Source organism: Leuciscus leuciscus, assembly GCF_965113295.1.
Source record: "Leuciscus leuciscus genome assembly, chromosome: 2".
Classification (NCBI taxonomy): domain Eukaryota; kingdom Metazoa; phylum Chordata; class Actinopteri; order Cypriniformes; family Leuciscidae; genus Leuciscus; species Leuciscus leuciscus.
The window spans coordinates 58,419,263-58,442,837 of record NC_138726.1 but is presented as its reverse complement, the minus strand read 5'-3'; the positions used below and the strand labels follow the sequence as shown (position 1 = coordinate 58,442,837).

The window sequence follows — 23,575 nt, the reverse complement described above, 5'->3', positions numbered from 1 at the left end:
ATGACAAGTTGATTGGATTGATTATTTGAACGTGCTCCTCTCGAACTTTGTTTATAAAACATTATGTGTAGATTCCGCCATCACGTCTGTTATAGAAGATATCGACAGCGCATTCATTTTAAAAGAGGAACAGAGAACCACGATCAAGGCATTTGTCGATCGGAAACATGAATGAAAAACATACATCACTTACTCCGTTGCTCTGATTGGTTATAGGTCTATCCAATTGAGTGCAGAGGCATTTTCCTTCCTGGTTCAGTTAAAACACGCCCCATAATCAAAGCTCAATGGAGCAGTATCAGACTCACATTCTGACTAGAATCTGAGTATGACGACGTCAGGCTACTGAACTGGTGCATTGATATAAATTTAATAACCCGCCTAAGAAACGATAGAAGGGTTAAATTAATGATTGATGGTTCGTTCAGGTCATGTGTTATAAGTGCATATAGAAGCTTGGGATTTCATCATCTCACTCTTAAAAATCGTTCTTTCCTCACTCTCTTTCTTTCTGCAACTCGTATGAGTGTGTGTGCGTGTGTGACCATCTAAGTTACCTTGCTAATAAATAGTGTTTCATTATAATTTGGATATTTATATCCGCTGCAGAGCTGATAGTTACGGCTGGTTCAAATGAACGCTGGACGAGTCATTTGCATGGCCGTAATAAGTGATTCTTTCGAATTCCCTATAAATTAATTAATAATTGCTTTTGAGCTAAATTCAGAATCACTACATTACGTTACATAGGGATATGGTTAATGCCAGGGACACACTAAGCCGACGATCGGCCGTCGGGCAATTTTGGGCCGTTTTTGAGCATCAGCCGACTTGTTTTTTTCGTTGGCTCTAGTCGGACGTCGTTTTTTTTTAGCCCATTCAACGCGTAGAATCAGCATCGGAATGTCGGTGAGAGAGAGAACTCTGATTGGCTGATCAGTTAAATGGATGAGTCAGTGCACGAGAATAATAGCAAAACAGCGCAAGTCAATACGATACAGACAGAAGGCTGTTCTAATTTTACGAATAAAGAAAGTGATCAGCATGATTGATATTCAAAGTGGTGAGCACGCACTGCTTTGTTTGCGCTTTGTGTATCTGCAGCCTACAGTGTCGGGAATGACGAATAAAGACATCACAGTTTTCTCCAGAGCGAGTGAATCAAAACTTGTGTTCTGTAGAAGAGCAATTTAAGTAATAGAGGAAGACTTGTTTTTGTCTGTATATCTGAAATAGTAACCTTTTAATTAAATTAATTCATATTGAAGAAACATAAGATACAATTTCAGGACTGTTAAACAGTTATTTTTGACATGTTGCTAAATAATTCACACTGTTTAAATTATACAGAAGCAGAATCCTGTGGGTAAAGCAGGTAGCCTGTGAAAGTGGAATAGTTGTACCGTCGATCCACAAAGATCCAACATCTGACCCACAGCGTCACGTGAACCTCCTCTCCAACATCCAGCTCCATCACGGCTCCATTGGACATTTGGTCGTTGCGCTCACTAGAATTATATTCGTATGAAGACACAAATCGTGCCTTGCCTTTAAAGATGCTCAGACCCATATCATGGGAGGCAAACGCGGAGCCTGAGTACCTGAAGTAATACACACCCTTAACAGGTGCAGTGAAGACTCCTGCAAAGATATTTTAGTCTCATTTTATCATCATATAATAAGCAGCAACTAAACCAAATCTGGAGCATAACAAATACTCTGTATCTACCTTTAAGTACTTGTATAGAGTACATTCTAGTTTTAAATGCTATACAGAGCAGAACAAAGCAAGGATCTCGATGTTACAAAGTACAATTATTGAGTTATTTTTTATTTTTTTATTTTTTTACCACAGAAAGTCAAACTAAATATGCAGTTACCTGTGACAGGGTTGTATGCATCACCAACGTTTGTTAGGACTTTATCAAAGATGAGTTTGGTCTCTGTACTAAAAGGCCCTCGGTTTGTATCCTCTGTTGCCGACATGGATGCAGTGAATGCCACTTTTGGACTCTCTGTGTGTGGAGAAGAGTATTTCCAAAAGGAAATGTGAATAATGCTTGCTCATGCTAATTGGTAATAGTTGCAAAGTTACAACAATGTCCAGATACTGTATCCATACCCCCAAGAAATTGGAGAATTTACCCTTAACCTGTTTCCGCAGGTCCTGAATCAAGATTTTCTGCTCTTCGAGTTCATTTTTGGCAGAGTTCAGATCCGTTCTCAGTCCATCAAGCGAAGCTTTAAGCTCCTTCAACTCAGAGAAGATATTCACCACAGGAGTCATAATATCCGCATCCTGTGGCTTGCAGGAACTTATTATCGAGATGAAGAAGATCTGTAATAAAGCCATGACGACCGTTTCTCTGGTGCTAAAGAGAAGAGCAGAGATCTACAGTTGCTGTGCTTCTTATTTGTATAGAGCTACCCTTGGTTAATGATTAAGAATTTGGAGTTTTTTGATCTGTCATGAGATTTACGGCTGATGTCTGAGGAAAAAACAAAACAAAACAACGCAAGTACTCAGATTTGACTAATCAATACAAAACTTTCTAGAATTGCACAAGTGAATTTCCATTATGTTGTAGGCAACAAACTGCTCATATTAGTGTAAAATTAGATGTTCTGTAAAGGGAAAAATCCTGTGATAACAGCATGGGTGTTTTATTTACACTGTTAGACTTTTCTGTAATTTCTACAGTTATTTACTTTAAATCCCCCAGTATTATACTGCTATTTCTCTTTACAGTAAATAACTGTGATTCCAATTGCATCATGGGAATTTTCTGTGACGTCTAACACCACATACAGAGACTTACTGTATTTTTTTAATTTGCTGTATACTACTGTATTGACGTAACTGCCTCTCTGGCTGGCACCATTCCACCGTGCTTTTTATTTCCTAATTTTTGCCTTACACCACGTGTCTACAACGCTATAATAGCCAGAGGCTGTCTATATTGGACACATTGAAGCGACCGGACCTTTAAATGCAAACCTGTTTATCCCTTGTAAGAACTAGTGCGAGCGCTTGGACTCGTATCGGACTACGTCTGAAATATAACGGCCGCGGCGCATCACTACACTGTCTGGGATTTGTCGTGTCGCGTCAGACAGACATCCAGTGTAGGTAATGGGGTCTGTCTTTTGTTGGATCGCGACGTTCGTGTCTGGCCCGGGGAAGAGACGGAATTCACTTCACCGAGAGAGAGATCAGCAAGCAAGGTAAAAAAAAAAAACAAAAAAAAAAAACATTCTGTGTATGTTGACAGGATTGTGCCCAGTTTAACGTATGTTATAACGTTAACGTTAGCCTAACGTTACTCGTCGTCAACATGGCGGTAACGAACTTTACCATGGTAAACTGAGCTAACGTTTATTTTTACACACTTTGTTAGATTATTGAATTGTCGAGTTAAAATATGCCAACGAGCAACGCGTTTACATTAACAATAAATGTGAATAAACTAATGTGAAATTCTGTTTATATCTTAATGTTGGCCTACTGATGAGAACCTTTATAGTTTTAGCATTAGTTTGCAAACTATACCATATTATAGTTTTTTTTTTTTTTATGGAATTTAATATTTACTTCCATTTTTGTGTTTAAAGGCAACTGCAACAAAGCGCCAATTCGCGCCAGTGACTTAGCAAGATTCCAGAGGTAGGCCAGCCCATTTGTGATATATTTTGAAAAGTTTGCTGAAATGATTAGCATACACTATGTGAAAATTGCTTTTGAGCCACTGGTGCAGACTAGGTAGCTAACAATATCTTATAAAATCTCTATAAAATTGGCTAACTTTATATCAAATAAGTGACCTTTGCATTATGTCTAACTTTATTACACAGCAAATGAACCAATCAGAAGATGGCCCATTGTCTTTGTTCAGTCTCACCAGATTAAATGTATCCAGGTAAGCACTGCAGTAAAACTCTCACTAAGACCAAATCTAGCATTCTAAACTTAAGTTTATATTTTTGCATTATTTTTATATTTTATTAGCCAGCGACTCTACCATTGCAGTTCCACCTGACTAGGAAGGTCCTAATATCAGCGCACAGGTGGGTTAACTACTGTAGGAAGGAGAACGATCATCACACAGTGATTTCTTGCATGTATCTTACTGTGTATTTGTCTCAAACAGGTACTCCTTCACTGCAGACAAGCTGAAATGGGCTAAAATCATCTATTTCAGTCGTTCAACTTCTTTCTATGCATCTCAGCATTTTTGGACAGAATTTAGGATTTGTAAGTATTAAAATTTAATCTGGCATAATTTAATTTAGTTCTTTTGTATGCTATTTATTGACAAAAGCTGTTTACAAATATATATTCTTAAGTTTTTGTGAAAATAATAATAAAAATTAACAAAAAAGGAGGTTAAAAATAATGTGACACTAATATTCTCTCTCTCTCTCTCTCTCTCTCTCTCTCTCTCTCTCTCTCTCTCTCTCTCTCTCTCTCTCTCTCTCTCTCTCTCATATAGTGTTGGAACCGGGATCTCCTCTGAAGGACTGAGTACATTTGTGTTTGTGGGCACGCATGCAGACCAGGGAACACTCTGATGTTGTCAATCAAGTTCTGAACAGGAACCAATCTTTGGAGAAGTTCATTTATTCACAAAGGTGGACAAAAACATTGTGTTGGCTTTTTAAAGATTATTTTGATGATGACTTTTACTCCTATGCTGTAGAAAAGATGGAGTAGACAGTCAGACATTGATAATAATAATAAATGTTTCTTGAGCATCAAAGAGACTTCTTTCAAAAACATTACGCCACTTAAATACTTCTTTTGGCCACCAGTGTACATGAATCCAACACATTTTTGGAAATAAGTGAAATTATTTTGAAGGTGGGGTTATGTGTCTTGTATTGTGAAAAGAACTGTGTTTTGTCCTGTTTTGGACATTTCCTTTTTGAATGCTTAAAAATGTATTTATATTCTGCAGTTTTATGAATGTAATGGTTGATATTTCATTATAATACTTGTATAAGCTAAACAACCAATGACTCTACATTCATTTAGTCAAATGCTAATGTTTTGTTTATGATTTTATGTATGTTTTCAAAAATGTTTGCAGTGAAGGACAGCACATAATGTGTTAATTTAACACGTTTACACATCTTTGTGCTAACCTCTCTGACATATTTACTTTGTTAAAATCATTAACACAATGAATGAGTTAAAATTAACACAAAAAATGTTGTCTCTAAACTTACCCATTAATGTGTAAAAATTTCACACATCATTTCCAGCATTGGCATGTTTATTTTGTGATATATATGAAATGTTTTAAATAAAAAAATGGTATTTTGTGATAACTTTGTCTAATTGGTTTGTATGAAAGTAGTACTTATGTAGGATAAAAATAAAATTAATCATATATCAAAATTATCAAATCTAATTTATATTTAGTACAAATAAAAATAATTACAGTAGTGTACTGATTAGCTTAGTTTTTACAGTAATGCACTGTACTGATTAGCTTCGTTTTTACAGTAATGCACTGTATTACACAAAACTGAAATACGGTTTGGTACTGTAACTCTTAATTACAGTAACTTACTGGCAACAGTGTTGCCAGTAAGTTACTGTAAAAAACCCTTGAAAAGTCTAACAGTGTACATTTTTAGACATATCAGGGTTTCCCGGAGGAAATGTGTCAGTTAAGTTGGTGAGGTTGGGTTTGGGGGGGGGGGGGGGGGGGGGGGGGGGGGGGGGGGGGGGGATCTTGTGTGATAGACTACAGGCTCTGTACTAAATTTAACAATTATTTATTTAACACTAAATATTAAATTTAAATAACAATTTATAATTTATAAATAACCAGCTTTTCAAAATAACAGATGCAATGTGCAATTATAACAAACTATACAAATATTTAAAAATATTTGTGCTAAAAAGTGCAAAACAACATAACAACTGAAACAACAACAACTGAATTTTAAACCAAATGCCAGATGAAGGTATTTTTTTTGTTGTTTTTTTTGGTTACATGATGTTGTAGAATGATGACATTCAACCACGAGATGCCGCTGTTCAAACGCATCACACGATTCAGAGGCTTATCACTTATTTAAAGATTAAGTAGAGCTTAGATCGGGCCCAAAAAATCAAGCCCGACCCTACCCAAGCCCGTGCACGTTGTGTCCGAGCTTGGCCCGACACATTAACTGTAATTATGAGCCCGATCCGGATTTAAACCCGACCATTTTTTAATACGTGGGCCGTTATAACCAGGGGCGGCGCCAGATAATTTTTTAACGCAGGTGCTGAGGGGGTGCTAGATATATTATATATAAATACTATTAATAAATTAGCAAACATTTTAATATTTAATATTAAATTATTTTAATTATCACAATTAAAGTATTAATTTTATTAAATTGAACAAGCACCACACTCAGCATTCAATCAAATATTCTAAAAGATTTATTAGGCTATTATTAATAATGTTATTTCAACATAATATCTCGTTATTTCGTAATATGTACATAATATGTGTGCATGCAACAAGCAAGATGTGCATTTGTAAATCATGTGACAGGCGTGCATTGATTTAATATTAATAAACAGTGTCGGCTGCAACTTCAAAGATGAAGCTGACGATCGCCATCTCCATAGTAAACGCGCCTATAGAGAGAAATGCACATCATGGATTACATAATCAGAGAGTTGCCTATTTCTTTTTGTTTTGAATTGTTTCATTTAAAGACATTTCAAGCTTTCTTTAGATATATTTATCATGTCTGTGAGGCATACACTGAGTTTCGGTTAAGTTAGGATGAGGTGCGCTCCAGTTAACGTGCAATGCAAGTGACCGCGGCACGCCAGCGCCTCCATGATTATATTGTCTGCTATATTTGCTTCTTATTTATTAAATACAGGCAAATCGTTGATGAAAAATTTATTAAAATTAAGATACAATTTATACAAAACTAAATTCACTTTAAAGAAAGGCTTTCTACAAAACAAAACTTAATGAAGTGGTCAAAATCATGTCTGACCCACTTCATGTCTCTCGATATATTGCGCATCCTATCTTACTCGTGCTGTTCACTTTCCATAATCAACATAGATGGAAAAAAAATAACATTATAATATTTTAACAAATATGAAACTAAATGAGCTTATTTAATGGCTACAACACATATAGTAGGCCTACAGACTCTCTATTTGTACAAATTGCTGCACATTCATTTACTTCTGAATTTTGCACACATAAGTTGAAAGGCATTTGTTTGTGCATAGTAAAACAAATCTGCAACATTTATCAAGTTCACGAATAATTGTGCGTGCATTTATTAATTATTATCTTAATGAATGATGCAACAAGGACGAAGCATGTAAACTGCGTTGTTTGTTTATTCAGAATGGAATGGATCGCAAATGGATCCGAATGAAGAAACGTAAATTTTTTTTTTTTTTTAAACGTGAACAATGATGAACACAGAAAATGAACAAGAATAAACTTTGGATGGCCTAGGAGGAGTAGGCCTAGGCTACTACTCTAATATAATTCAAGGTTTTAGAATATAGAATATTTTTTAAACAAAATAAATATTTTTAAAGCCTACTATCCCGGGCCCGGTGTGATGCGTGCGAGCGGAGGAGACATGTGACTAGTTGCATTTTGTAACACAAGTGCTTGATCAAGGGCCCGGCCCGAGGATAGTGGCGGGAAATATCGGCCCGACCCGGCCCGAGGATAGTGGCGGGAAATATCGGCCTGACCCGGCCCGTGTGTTGCTTAGGCGGCCACCTTAGTTCCAAAGTGCTGCGGGAAACCTAGCATATGTTCTTTCTTAAAACCTTTCCTCCAGCTTTATTCTTCAAGTCTACCACCAGTCTGAGGAACAAAAGTATTTTTCTATTTATTTTCTATTCAGCATAATCAACAAAATAAAACTCCTCGCAAACAATAAAATATTTGTTTTATTGAATCAGAATACACTACTACTTTTGAACAGCCATTAAATTAAGTGGGAAAAATGTCTCAGGTTACGCATGTAACCATGGTTCCCTTTCAAAAGTTACAATCGATGCTGCACTGATCAGCGCATTGGGAACGTCTTTAACATGACCAGCTGTGAATATGTGTGCAACACGTCAATGAAATTGACCCGGAACTTTTATAGCCTTGGGCGGTGGCGTCACCGGAACGTGGCGCGCTGCGAGGCTATAAATAGATGAGCCACAGCTGCATCGACAGGTCTTTTGTCTTCAGACCATACTGTGATGTGTGTGCGCTTCTCAAGCTCTCAAAAATTCTCTGTTTCCTCTGATAGGAGTTAGTTTTTGCTAGGCAGTGCGCAGAGAAAAGAAAACAAAAGAAAAGAAAGAAAAAAGGAGTGTTTTACAAAACAAACGGTGTGTGCCTCCGTGTTCACGTCCAATGGCTGAATCAGACACACACCAATGCTGTTTTTGTTTGTTTGGAGAAAGAGCATGCTGCCCTTGCGTTTGAGCATGGTGATTAGGAGAACTGTGGAATGTTCACAGTTAAAGAGCTTCGCGTTCGCTTTGCTTATTTCAAAGGGGTAGCACCCACAATGCGATTGTGAGGCTCGCGTGTCGATCTGGCTGAGGAGTGAGAGACGGGTGCGTCCCTATCGCTCGCTCTCTCTCCAGATCGCGATGTCCTTTCGCCTGACTACCGAAGCGTGCCTCGGCGCTTCTTCGGCTCAGGCAGAGGACACTGAATCTCGTGAGTTCGCCGCCTCCGAGCATTCCTCCCGTGATGATAAAAGGGAGGACTGCTCATGGGTGCAGGGGCGTGTGGGTTGTACGATAATGCGCCAGTCCGTAGAGACGCTCGTGGGCTATCTCTTCTCTGGGGCTCATCATCATTTAAGCAGTCAGCACACCCCACCAAGCCGTGTATAATAACATCCACGCTGGTGGGTGTCAGACTGGTGCTGCTCTGTACACTATGGCAGTGTTACAGTCATACCAAGCTGATCTGCTTAAAAAAAAGAAAAAGAAAGAAGAACAAATGGTGGGCTCAAAAGCAGAGTGCGGCGAGTTGCACTCCCCCTCGTAAAGCCTGGGGACTGGCTCGTTGCGCTTAGCAGCCTCATAATAGACCTGAGACAAAAATCCTGAACCACTGTAACATCCCCGCCACCTCTGGTGAATCGGGGGGCAGCAGTTTCCAGCTAAATATTTAATGTTTTGTTGTTTCCTGTTATTGCCCAGGACACAGAGCATTTAACATTCCCCCAACAGGAAGTATTAAAATTGGTACCCCTTTAAAAAGACTTTGGCAGCGTGAAAGCTACTGCCGGGTATCTCTCTTTGCGTCCTAAAGACAGTAAAAAGGAATATGTTGCCCTCCTCGTTTTAATGGCGTGGTTCTCCCTACCGTGAAACAGGAGTAGGCCACAACACTGGAAGTTCCTGAGGTTGGCTTATGGGGGCGAAGCTTACCAATATCGGGGTCCTTCCATTCGACCTAGCCATATTACATAGACGATTAGTTGATACTGGCCCAGTCTCAAGAGCTTGCACTTCAATATCGAGATCGATCCTCGCTCATCTTCTCTCTCTGGGGCTGAGATGCAATGCCAAGAAGAGCGTTTTCTCTCCTGCCCAGAGGCTAACGTGCTTGGAGGTAAAATGGGACTCTGTCACCATCGGGGGCACATCTGTCTCCCCTCGTGTCAAGACAATTTTAAACACCCTAAGCAACATCTGGCTAGGTCAGGACATTACATAGGTCTCATGGCAGCTGCGTCCACAGTGATCCCTCTGGGCCTTTTGCACATGAGACCACTTCAGTTGTGGCTCATAACCGGGGGATTTCATCTATACAATCCCTAAAGGCAAATAAGGTCAAGGGCACATACTGAGTGCTTTTTTGTCCTTTCTAAAAATCCATGTTTATGGTAAGTCATGCGCTGAACGCTTCGTGCACTTTCTAAAATCCATGTTTACGGTAAGGGTCACGCGCTGCGGCTTTGTTCCCTTTCTACGTGGTTCAGACCCCGGTTCCTTGCCTTGGGTCCCACTCTAGGTGCGTCTTGCCGTCGCAGAATGCAAACGACAGACGCCTCCCTGTCGGGCTGGGTAGCGGTCTTAAGTGGTCGTCCAGCCCAAGGGATCTGGGTAGCATCATCTTGATTGGCACATCAGTTGCCTCGAATGGATGGCTGTATTTTTGGTCCTGAAATACTTCCTCCAGTAGTTTAGGGGCTATCATGTCCTAGCGCAGGTGGACAATACTATGGTAGTCGCCTACAAAAATCGTCAGGCTGACTGTGTTCGCGCCTTCTAACAGGTGAGCACAGCAGGCTCTGCTTTAGGGTCAGGACAAGTTCCTGTCCCTTAGGACGATTTACACGGTTCGTCATCAAGGGTCCTTGCCTCTTACTGATAGCGCCTTGTTGGCTGAACAGAGTTTGGTTTTCGGAAATAATCTCTCTCCTCAACGGTTTGCACTGAGCGATACCGAACAGGAGGGACCTTCAGTCTCAAACGTGCGGGGACAATATCCCCAGCCCGAGTCGTGGAACTTCATCCCGTAAAAGAAAACGGAACACTGAAGACGCCCTGCTAAAGAGATTGGAGAGGCTGGACGAAGAGAGGCAAAGTGCCATGCAGCAGGACAATGAAGACTACAGATTTGCTTTGGTTATGGCTGACATGCTTGTGAAAGTGGACCCAAGGAAGAAGCTTGATGTAAAGTTCAAGCTGAATCAGGTCCTTTTTGAAGCACTGAGGGACAACGATGCATAGACTTTTTTGCATTTTCTGCCCAAGACTTAAATACTTTGTTTGTAATGTGTGTAAAGTTTTTTTGTTGTTGTTTTATTATGTAACCTGTATTATTTAAAATTAGAACCCTAACCTAACCCTACAAAAGAGATTTGTATATATAGTTTGCTGTGAAATAAAAACAAAATCTAAAGACTTTCTTTTGTGTCCCATTCATCAGTGTCTTCACAAATAAACATAATCGCTGCAGTACACCGATGGTGACAGACAGTGATAAACCTCATCCTTTATAGAGACATTTGCATTGATGGGCGACCATAAAAGCCACTCATTTTGTGAATAGGACCACATTTGCATTAAGCACCCCATTTGCACTTGTCTAAAGTAACTGCTTACATTTACAAAATAAGCCTACAATAGCAGAAATAAGCCCTGCTGATGAAATTAAAGGTTTAAACACTTTGCAGTAAGGATTCAATTGTTTAACTAGTTTATATGCAGTAAAAGTGCAATAAACCTACTGCATTAATTACTCTTTTTTATATTAATTTCAGCAATTAATAATACAAACTCAGTTACTGTGAACTAATATTAACAAACAATAAAAACCTGTATTTTCATTAACATTGCCAAAGAGTAAAAAGGTAACGCATGTCTACAGTAACTAACATTTGAAGTGGATCTGAAGTTTATCAAAGTTGTCCTAAGACAACAACGGGTATTGTTCATAATTCATGTATAACTTTGATGAAAGGTTTTGATCCATTTCGAATGTCGACTACTGTACATTAATGTCAACAAGTGAAACTGCATTGCAAATTGTTACCAAGGTGAATTGACGCTAAATTACATTACATTTACGAGATGTTAAATATCAAAAGAGTTCTATGTATATCTTCTCACCATCATATTATTTTTCTCATTTCAAATCAGTGATTGGTCTATGAGCATTTTGATACTGTTTATATAACAAGAATGAAAACACAACCTGTGCGTTACTATTTATTGCTTTATTACAAATGTTGTAATTACATATACATGTAAATAGAAAATAGGTATTGTAAAACACAAAACAAACACAACACAACACAACAACAACAACACTGTTCAATTACTTTGTTGCTAGTTTGCAACTTTACTGCAGACAGCCCCTTTTGACGACAGAGTCCTGCCAAGGTACAAGACCCTGTTGTGTGTTAAAAAATGACTTCAGGTCATTTCTCACTGCGACTGCAGCCCGGGATGTTTGTGCAGATGACATTCTTCCTTCTGCAATCAAGTTGTTGTCCCCAGACACAAGCCTTCTCCATTCTCATGGCATCTGTTCCCCTGTTTCTGTGGTACCATCTGCAAAATTTTGAGGAATGTACTTGGATGCAGGAGATGTTGCAGCATCAGTGAGGGTTAACATATTGTGAAGAGCCACACAAGCCTTCATAACATCCACAGCTTTTTCAGGATGAAACTCCATTGGCCGTCCAAGAATCCTCCAGCGTGCAGCAAGGATACCAAAAGTGTTCTTGATGACTCGCCTGGCCCGTGAGTGTCTGTAATTGTATACTTTACGGGCATCATCCAAGTTAACACCTGTAAAACAAACAAGTGCACAGATTTATGATAATGTTCTTTCTTACATTGTTCACATCAAATACATGTTATATTAGTTAATTTATGGCACAATTTGATTTTGTTTTTACCTGGATATGGGCGTACCAGGTTCACGCAGCATCTCCCAGGAACACATGTGGCAGTTTGATGTTGGTGCCTGGCAGGTTTTCAGGCTGTGGGAGTTCAAGAGTGCCGTTAAGAAGTCTGGAACCAAAAATACTGTCCTTGAAAATCCCACCATCACTTTCACGTCCATACAAGCCAATGTCCACCATGGTGAAACGATACTTGGCATCACAGACTGCCATTAGAACAATGGAGTGGGTTCCTTTATCGTTGAAAAAGTCACTTCCAGCATTTGGGGGTGCCTTGATTAGGACGTGTTTCCCATCCACACACCCCAAACAGTTGGGAAAGTTCCACACTCTCCAAAATTCATTCTTAATGTCAAGCCACTCGTTGCCTTTTGGTAGCGAGATAAACTCGCCTTTTAAAACAGTCCAGATTGCTTGGCAGACCTCACTCACTATCACTGAGACTGTGGTCGATCCCAATTTGTAGCTGGAGGCAACACATTTTTGGGAACTTCCAGATGAAAGTATGCGAAGAGTGACAGCCAATCTCTCTTGCATACTTACTGGGCTGCTGTGGGTTCTTTTATGGTCCAAATAAAGTTTGATACGATGTAGCAAGTGTTCGAACCGCTGAGCAGACATTCGAAAGTAGCCAAAGTGCATTTGCTCATCCACTGCACGCATTTCTTTGATAAGAGCACTGTACTCTCCATCTCTTTGCCGAGTGGTGTTTAAAGGGCGAACATACCATCTTCTTCTTCTCCTTTGTCTTTTAGTTAACATCAACAAACACAACAACTCTTCTTCAGCATTCAGCACGTCCAGAGGCACCATGTTCTCACTGTTGTTGTTCCGGCAAACTACTTCTTCACCGCCAATTCCTGGTGGTTTAGAGGAGAATTACTCCGAGTCGCCCCCTGTCGGTTCAAAGAATAGTACAACGGCGAGCGTGTCAAGTATAAACGCCTCGTCCGTTTGGGGAGATGCGTGCGCAGTCTGCGGAGACTCGCGCTGCGGAGCCAGGCAAAAGTATAAACAAGGCTTAAAGCGAGTGTTTGAAGCGAAATAGATGCGCGTTCAGAGCTAAGGCGGGGCTACAGATTAGGTGTCCCTAAAGAACCCGCATATGTCTATGCGCGTATCTAACAGTAGTTCCGCATTACATTAATTAATGTGCACGCGAGTTTTATTTATTTTTATACCGTGTAAATCCATGCACCGAACCGTGACGCACGTACCGTTTCTGTTCAATACTTACATGTACCGTTCCACCCCTAATAGGTATCGGATCATATTTTTTTCTCCCCTCCGATCTCCGATCTAGCGTTCTGGGCCAGTATCGGCACAATACCGATGACGTGGATCGGATCGGGACATCCCTACCTTTAGGAATTCCAAATGGCAAAAGTCTTTATTGATTTTCAAGCCTACATAAGCCATTGACAAATATAATAGTAAATATAAAAAATATTTTTTGTTGTCCTTCATCTTTTTTTTCCCCCATTTTATTTCCCATTTTAAATCTCTTTTAAACAGATGTAATTTGCATTGAAATTCCAACAGGTGTGAGAGTGGCTTGAATTTCCAGACTCTTTTGGTCACTATATTAATTAGAAAAGGCAATTAGGCATTGCTAGAGTCTTAGCATGAGCATATTCTCTCTGTCTGTCTCTCCATGGCCTCTTGGCATCTCCGGCAGGATTCCAATCCAAGGCTAACAGTGACATTTGCTCCTCTGTTTGTGGCTCTTAAAGAGCAATGAGTTTCCATCTGTTGTCTCGCTTTTTCACCATTTCCATACATGGACAGACAAAAGACATGGAGAAGCCTTATGATCCAGGCAACGTGTGTGTGTGTGTTTATTAGAAGAATGTAGCCAGGCTATGTTATAGCAGTATGCATTATTATTATTATTGTTAATGACAGAAATGTCATATGAAAATGTTATTAAAGCGTTCAAATAAACAAACAAACAAACAAAAAAAAACTTTAAATCTATAAAATGTTTTGTTGTGTAAAGTTTCAGTTAAAGCATATTTAAAAAGAAAATTAACCTTCAAGTCTATAAATTGCTTGTTTATACCTGCCCTGGACTCCTTGACCCAGATAGCATTCCCAGGCTGTGGAGGAGAAACATGATTCTACTGACTCGATCAGAATCTAATGCCAGCCATCACATGCTCCCAAAACATACTCCAAAATTTCTTATGGCCCAGAATAGGGGGCAGTCTTATGGAGGCAGTCGTGGCCTTATGGTTAGAATCAAACTGGTAACCCAAAGATTGCAGGTTTGATTCTTAATATCGGCATGGAACGACTGAAGTTCCCTTGAACAAGGCACCTAACCCCCCATGGCAAAATGGCTTCCCACCGCTGCGGGTTTGTGTGTCCACTAGTGTTGTCAAAAATATCGATATTTCGATAAATATCGATACTGAAATATCTGAACGATACCAATACTAATTTCCTGAAGTATCGATACTAGCCGAGCTGTCACTTTCACTTCTCTCCAAAGGCGCGTTGACAAACACCACAAGCGCACTCGTCTCATTCGCTCTGGTTAAATAGCAAAAGTGAAGTGAATGGGGCCGATCACACTTGACGTGTTTTTTGCAGTGAGAGGCGCCTATTTTCAATTGGTTTCCAGCGAGCGTTCTGCGCGCTGTTTATGTGCCTGCTGCGCCTCGCGGGCCTTCCGTTTTAATGATGAAAGCTAGTTGCTTGAACGCCCGGAGAGTGCGATGATGGAGGATAAACTTGTGGTGCTCTCGCGGGTTACCAGGAGCTTATAACGACTTCACGAACCGTAACTACCACAATGTTAACAGAAAGTAAATAAAGTTAATAAAAGGCTGATTTGACGTTTACTTGACTGACAGGACAGCGGTTTCAGTGGTTGCCGAGCAACATAACAAACGCAGCGCACTGCTCGTTCTGTGTGATGAGTGCTGTGTGCCTCGCGTGTTCGAACCTGAAAAACGCGTTAGTGTGATCGGGGCCTAATATAGCTAAGCACCTGAAAGACCGACATCGGGATCTATATAAATAATTTCGAGAGGTTGGTAACTCTTCTCATTTTAACATTTCTGAAACATTAACCAAGATGGCCTAGTATTGTTGTTGATATGAGTGTGTGTTGTCTCGTTTTTTCACCGTAATTCTTAAAGTTAATATAATCTGACTGAGAAATCTTAGACAAGTAACGTTAAATATTTTAACTGTGGTCAAATGTAAATTAACTTGTGCTTATTTAACTTTATTCAAAAATTAGTATTTAATTCTGCAATTTGCCTTCATATCTTATCATCAATTTGATTACACAGATACTAATTAAACTCAACTGAGCTATTGAATGACATCTTTGAATTCAATAATGAAATGCCTTTAACTGAAAATGTTATGTTTTATCTTATTATTATACATTACTGACACTATATCCTCCAATTTGATACTGTTAAGGGCTTTGACACAATCTGTATTGTTAAAAGCACTAATAGTATTGTTATCGCATATAATGCACTCACGTTTGTTTAAATCTGTTCATCAAATAACGTTAATGTATTAACCAGCATTAATGCTTTTGAACAAGTGCACTACTTCAGGACATTTTTGTTCATGTAAAATATCCCTCATTGTCATGTTCTAGACTTGTTATATTTAGCTTTAAATAATAAAAAATAAAAAAACTTAATATTGTGGCAGTTTTTTTCTCCGTGGTATCGAAAATGGTATCGAATATCGATATTTTTCAAGGTATCGTATCGAAGTTAGAAATTCTAGTATCGTGACAACACTAGTGTCCACAGTTTGCAGTATGTGTGTTCACTACTCACTGCTTATAATGTGTGTGCACTAACTTGGATAGGTTAAATGCATTTGGCCAATTCCGAGTATGGGTGGCCATATACTTGATATCTGGAAATTGAAGCCACTCACACACCTGTTGGAATTGCATTTGCCAATATGATAAATATCAAAGCAAATAGCATCAGTTTAAAAGAGCTTTAAAAAGGTTTAAAAAAAAGTGTTATTTGTACACGCTGTGACTATACAGATCACAACTGTGAAAAATGATCAATGATCAAAAAATGTTTGCATTATTTTGTCACTTATTGGGATTAGTATGCTACCTTATCCATTTACATCCAGTCTTTGTGCTAAGCTAGGCTATGACTGTGGGTGTGATTACGATGAAAGTGACCAATCATAAGAGGGTCAGTGCCCTCCTTGGTTTCCGCCCCCAAATTGTCAAAAGTCATGTAGACTCGAGGGAGCAGAAATCCACTGCGCGAGCAGAAGCCCGCTGCGCACGAGCAGGATTCCACTGTACAAGCAGAGTTAACCTATGAGAGTATGCCAGGCGCTCGCTCGCAGCTACATGTACACCTCTCGGTTGTTGAATTTGTGCGCGAGTACTTTTATCCTGCCAGCTGAAGGTTCATTTTTGCGCGTGTGAAATAACATCATGTGCTCGTGAGCATGTCTTACACGCTCATGACTTTTGACTAAAAAATAACGCCATACAGAACACCGCAGTCCATAGTGTTCTCACGCAAGCAAAGTCATGGAGTTCCGCTTTTAAAATCATCCCAGTGCAGTGTTGAGTTGTGGAAAGGTCCAGTATCAGTGCAAAAGGTAATTTCTTTTTAGATGTTTTAGATGTAATGTGACTGAGAACTGCATATTTCATCACAATAAAGCAAGCGTAACATTTATTAGACTGATATTTTAGATTTGGAAGACGTTCTTTGCCATGATGTTCTATAAACACAATGGTGTTTACAATCTGTTTTTCTTTTAATCAAATCAAGTGCTACATCTGAAAAGTAAGAGGAATTGGTGACATTATCTGAAAAGGAACGGCGGAGCACGTGATTACATTAGATGGCTTGTGATGTGATCATAGTGAATGCTAGAGGTAAAAATAGCATTATGATGATAGCATTGTGAGCTCGTGAGACACTGATCTTTTTTGCATACCTGACTACAGCATAAGATCCCACATCAACAGAGAGATTCAAGAGAAGTTAAGAAACAGATTTGATGCAACTTGTTCTGTTTTTTTTGTTTTTTAAACATAAGTAAAGAAGTTTTTTGCTTTTTACAGAAACCTGAAGACACAATGGCAATGGATCAGCAGTGTCTTCAGAGAAAGTGGAGAAGTTCATGGAGAACAGCCAGAGAGGATGAAAACATGAATGGTGGAAATGAAAGGATGGATGTGAGCAAAGAACAGGAAGACCGGAAGAATCCAGTGGAGGAAAATGAGCGGTCGAAAGAAGAGGAGCTGCAAGTACAAGCATATGGAAGTGAGAAGGCTGTTGATGACTATGATGGATGTAGTGTTTGTTTTCCTTTTATGCATGTAAACAGTAACAGTGACGTTATGTGTACAAATAATGATAAGGCAGGTGATGAAGAGTATGCTAATAAATATGACAACAACAGTAATGAAGAGAATGCTGATAAATACGACAACAAAAATAATGATGTAGAATATAGTAACAGTTTACCTCTTAGGTCTACAAATGGTGACGGCTCAGTTGCTACATGTAAACATATAGATAAAGGCACTGATAAAGCTCACAATAAATATGATGATGATGATGATAACTGTTTTGCAGCTGCCTCCGTCAGTACCGATGACATTGAAGATTCTGAAAAAGACTCAACTTTTAGAGGTTTAACATTTAGAGATGAAGAGCAGCAGATGACAGACTCATCAGATGAATATGATGGACATTGCAGTTTTGAAGATTTTGATGATTGCGACCGGTATCCCAAGAAGCTATACTCCAATCCAGCGTACCCAGGTGCGGTCTTCGAGGCTCTGGAGAACATGAAGTTGTATTCTGTCCTCACTGACTTGACCATCTACACAGAGGACGGACATCAATTTCAGGTTAATTCTATTGTCCTGGCTGCGGTCAGTAACCTTATTCAGTTGAGGCTCAGACAGAAACCCAGACAAGAACGGATTATCGCATTGTGTTTGGGGCCTGAGGTTCATGGTTTGGGGTTGGCAGCAGTGGTGGAGTTTGCCTATACGGGGAACATCAGCATTCTGAACAAAGCAAATATAGAGTTGGTCAGAACTGCAGCTGTTCGCCTTGAAGCTCCGAGAGTTCTGGAACTCTGCACAGAGGAGGAACAAAGAGAACAGGACAAGGCAATAGGGAAGAAAGAAGGCAGAAAAAAAATTTCTGCAGAGGAACATATGAATGATAGTCTACAGCATATCCGACAGCTGTGGACACAGAGAGTGGGATGTGATTTGGAGCTTGAAGCAGAGGGAAGAGTGTTTCATGGTAAGAAATTTGTTAATATGAGGTTTAAGTTCCCTATGCACAAATTAGATGATTTCTTCATGTTGTAGAAATATAGACATCACAGCATTAATTTGATCCCCTGTGCATTTGCGAAACTGCTCGTAAACTTGTATTTATTTCCCACCCTCATGAAGCTCACCGGGTGCTCCTGGTTGCCAGCAGTGACTATTTCAGAGGCATGTTTACCAGCGGTATGAAGGAGAGCAGGCAGAAATTGGTGTCTCTGCAGTTAGTCAGGGCTGCCAAGCTTGAGGCCCTCCTCCACTACAGTTACAGTGGGGCTCTTTCTCTTGGATGGGGCTGCGTGTTTGATCTCACCTGTACATCTCTTCAATTACAGTTTCAGACTGCCTACTCACTATGCCTTAACTTCATGGAACAAGAAATAGATGCTTACAGCTGCCTGGACGTTGTATCTTTCGCAGAGGCCTATGGGATGTCCGACCTACTTGCACTTGCCAATAACTTCGTCTTGAGGCACTTTCAAGATGTGTCCATCACTCCGAAGTTCCACGATCTTCCTGTAGAAAAAATTAAGAAATACCTTCAAAGTGACTCCCTCTACGTTCTCTCTGAGTTGCCTGTGTTCAAAGCAGTCATGTCTTGGATCGAAGCCTATCCTAAACAACGGGTGAAACTCGCCAGGGAGCTGATGGGGACCATCCGCTTTCCTCTCATGACCTTTAAGGAGTTCGATGAAGTCATGTCTGTAACATCTTGGCCTCGAATTGGTGCCAAACATGTCTATAAGGGTCTCTTCAAGGAGTTCTTCTCCAGTTCTTCAGATGTTCAGTCAAATATCAGGGTCTACATGCCTAAAGACACTATAGTCCTTGTTGGGGGTGAGAAGATCACTGATAATTTTGACAAACATAGACCCAGCAGGGAAATGTGGTTTAGCAATTCTTTGCAGAACCATGTCGGATTGGTGAAGAAAGTAGAGTGGAAAATGCTGGGAACTTTACCCGAGAAACCAAGATTCAGTCATGGAGTTGGGACGATAAGGGGGAAGCTTTACGTAGTTGGTGGACGGCATTATTATGGCCAAGCTGATACAATGAAATGCACCTACATGTAAGATGAAATTTGAGGCTTTTTCTGTCTAACCTTGTTCAAGTTTACCCCCTCATACTATGGACTACTTGTTCAATCTCTGATCTAGGTATGATCCCATCCAAAACTCCTGGCAAAGGTTGGCTGATATGCATGAGAGAAGAGGCAGCTTCACTGTAGTGGTCCTGAATGGTAAACTATATGCTATTGGAGGAGAGAGATACTCAGGGGTCAACATGGAGAGTGTAGAGGTCTACTGCCCCAACACAAATTCTTGGAGGTTAGTACAATAAATAAATAGCACACACAACATCAGCTGTTGTTCTTGAAACATGTCTAGCAAGTAATCACAGACCAAACACAACTGCAAACCCTAAACCATGTGTGAATGTTGTTCAAGACCGAAACCCCAGATCAAACCCTTACCCTAATATTTGATTTGTTTACGGATAAGGGTAGGTGGCATATTTAACTTTGAACAAATGAAAACAAGTTTGAGATTGACAGATGTACTGTACTGTCTTAAGGTCTACTTCTCACAAAATGTTTTCCAGAGGTTTGTGTCACCAGAAATTGACAGCCAGGTTAATAACATTACTTATACAGCATGTCTTGTATGTCTATCCCTCATATCCTCATTAAGCGCTTTCCATTAATATTAGGAATGTTGTTTCAGGACTAACAACAATGTAATTCTGAATCATGTCCTACTTCACTATATAACTTTATTCAGAGTAAGAGTTAGGTAGATTTAAATGTCATAGAACATATTGCAAATGTATAGCAAAAGTCAAACTCTTTCTAATAGCTTGGTTATAATAGTGAGTGATGCTGGTAAACCTGGCCCTTCTCTTCTTAATTCTCTACTTCTCCAGTTTTGTCTGCCCATTAGACCAAGCTCTATGCTGTCATGCAGCCAGTGTATGGAATGGCACAATCTTCCTATCCGGAGGCTTAAACAGCCAGTACCAATGCCTGTCGTCTATGATCCTTTACCACCCAGAACGAGGATCCACTAACCTGGGTGAGATGAGAAATGACAGAGCTCTGCACTGCATGGAGACCCTGGGTGACCGTCTGTACGTGGCTGGTGGTGTTTCAAGTGATGCTGATGGCCATCTGGTAGATCAAGTAGGCTGTGAGGTCTATGACCCTGTGGCCAACTCCTGGAGTGCCATTATGCCAATCCCAGTGCCTCATGTTGGGTCAGCATCAGCTGTCTTAGAGGGGAAGGTCTACGTTATCGGAGGCTACTGCCATACTGCCAACTACAGAGATATCAAATCTGTGCACCGCTATGATCCTGCAACAGCACATTGGGAGAACATGAGCGTGACACCAGGCCCGAACATATGCATAGCGGCCTGTGTGCTGCCCATACCTATTCACCTTAGAAAGTAAGAGGAGAATATCCTGAATACAATAAATTGTCAATACACTTGGGCTGCACGATATATCGTTTTAGCATCAATATCGCGATGTGCGCATTCACGATAGTCACATCGCAAAATCTGTGATCCATATAGACCAACTGCCCCCCAGTTCGGAACGCATGTGATTCGCAGTTTATCTGCAGAGTTTTACCATCATAGAGTGAATGTTTATCATTTGCATGTGTTGCAAGTCCTGGCACTTTAAACATAAAACACAAGACGACTGGAACTTGTGCAATGTTTTATGACACAAAGTCACGCAGACAGAACGTGAGCACCGAATTCAGTTCTATTTCTCTTCTTTTTGAGCTTGAATATAGCCTGGTTAAAACCAGACCATTCTCAGTAGTAACTGAGTTATGGTCTGGCAAAGCTTCATTAATAACTAATTTCCAAAGGGGCGTCACCAACGGACGTCGCTCATAGACCTAAAACCAATCAGAGCGATCGTCATCGTGTAAAGCCCGCCTCAACGTTTCTGATTGGTGCCGCGATTTCGACGGATTAGAAATGGGCTTGAATGGGCTCTTTGCCAGACTACTTGTAGAGCAATTCTAAATTTGCCGGAAGTTGTCTGGGTTTTCCCAGGCTAGCTTGAATAGACACGTGCACTCAAAATTAAGTCACAATGCCCATCTCGGTGAGTATCCTCGTAAACACTGTCGGTTATGTGTTGTAAACAACTGAGAAAGAAAACGAATGTGTATCATTATATGAGATCCTTGCATTTCATCTTAAAGTAACGTCAGCCTAATATACCTGCAACTGTTTGTGTCACCAATGTTAATCAAACAACAAAATAGAAAATTGCTTTTGTAGCTTTAACAAAGATAAATTGTATTAATTAATTATATTAATTGTATTTAATTTACACAGTGAAGACTATGCAGTTTTATTTTACATTTGATTATTCAATTTCTGTACCTGAATACGGTTAGACTAACCCAAAAAACATAAATCACTGCTTACTTTTCATTTGTATCTTTGTTCTATTTTATTTATCTATGCTTGTAATAATAAAAAAATAAAAAACTTCCTACAAAATCAACCCAATTATCCTGGAATGATTAATTCTTTACAAATATAGCTATTAAAATCATCTGGTGACATTTTTTCATATCGCAATATATATCACAGAAAAACAAAAATGTCGTGCAGCCCTACAATACACACAGCAAGGCAATGGTTGAGTATTAACTCTTTCCCCGCCACTGATGGAACATTCTGAAGAGAAACGCTTATTTGAAAATACCATTAACCGGTTAATAACATTATTTTATCGTTCTGTTTAAGATTTTAATTTGGCAGTCAACCAATCATGAATTCAAATAGTAGGACCTATGCAAATCTGACTTTGACGCATCCAATGTGAGTGAAATGCCCGCGCTCAGTTGTCAAATCATCCTCTGTAAGTTGCAAGGCAATGTGTAGGCATTAGCTGTTGGATCGCAGGAGTTTATCCAAGGATATATTACCATATCCGGTTATATCCAGCGTGGTGCGTTTTGAAACTAGCGAAAATTGCAGGTTACTGTAGAACAGTTTTTATTGTCGTTTAATATATTTGGTAAAAATCATGTGTTATAAAAAATGAAGTGTTATGCACAGGATGACTAGATGGCAAATTCCAGACAAAGACACTCCGCTCCTCAAATACAGTTTTGAATAAAGAAAATGTGGTACTTATAAAATAACCAGTTTTTCATTTACCCTTGCACTGCAAACAAGCAGAGACAGTCTCCAAAATGCGTGCAAGACTTCATTCACAATTGAGGCGGGTATGAGCTACTGTATGAGGTTTGGCGACAGTTTAAGGATCCATCGAGTTACGAGGTTTAGTCACAAGCTCTGGTATAAAGTGTAGGCAATTTTTTGTGTTTTTTTTATTAACCAGTATTTTTTCTAATTAAACCGTTTTCGGAACGATACTGTTAAAGAAAGAGCGCATAAACAGAAATGTTAAAATACTGATTCTGCTCGGAGTGAACGATTGGATTTTTTTCTTTATCTGCCCTGGATAAAGCATTGCTTATACATGTTGTTGTCTTTAAAGAACACAATTTTCTCAGCTTTATGCCAGATTTTATATGTATATAATATTTGTTTTGAGGATTGCTTCTAGAATAAACAAAAATAAAGGAAAATAGTTTCTTACTACTGTGTGCATTCAGTTTATTAAGACGATTATTCAATATTGTGAGATATTACAGTACAATTCAGTATACCGACTTAACAAATCAAAATCTCAGTGTTTGTTAAAAAGGGATTTAAAAAAATTGGATTGGATGACAAAGAAAATTTGAGTTACACCGTGTCCTAACCAGACGCGATGCGATAAGATTACAGTGACAAATA

At 39.5% G+C, this 23,575-nt stretch overlaps 2 protein-coding genes and 1 long non-coding RNA gene across 3 annotated transcripts; 2 read left to right on the top strand and 1 right to left on the bottom strand.

Moving 5' to 3' along the window:
* Positions 1-1,212: 1,212 nt before the first annotated feature.
* LOC309493276 (complement C1q-like protein 4) lies at positions 1,213-2,353 on the bottom strand (the record flags this gene model as incomplete). Its single annotated transcript, XM_082162448.1, has 3 exons — positions 1,213-1,641; positions 1,881-2,015; positions 2,146-2,353. 3 exons carry the CDS (start codon positions 2,351-2,353, stop codon positions 1,343-1,345), a joined length of 642 nt encoding a protein of 213 aa, XP_082018574.1. The 3' UTR covers positions 1,213-1,342.
* Positions 2,354-3,917: 1,564 nt separating this feature from the next.
* Positions 3,918-5,194, top strand: LOC309493368. Its single transcript, XR_014203876.1, has 3 exons — positions 3,918-4,065; positions 4,149-4,252; positions 4,491-5,194. It is a non-coding gene; the product is annotated as an uncharacterized lncRNA (long non-coding RNA).
* Positions 5,195-17,536: 12,342 nt separating this feature from the next.
* On the top strand, positions 17,537-23,220 carry LOC309493526 (kelch-like protein 33). The gene is made up of 5 exons (XM_082162682.1): positions 17,537-17,714; positions 18,030-18,713; positions 18,869-19,808; positions 19,897-20,067; positions 20,663-23,220. The coding sequence occupies exons 1-5, from the start codon at positions 17,600-17,602 to the stop codon at positions 21,186-21,188; spliced, it is 2,436 nt and encodes an 811-aa protein (XP_082018808.1). The 5' UTR covers positions 17,537-17,599; the 3' UTR covers positions 21,189-23,220.
* Positions 23,221-23,575: the final 355 nt, after the last annotated feature.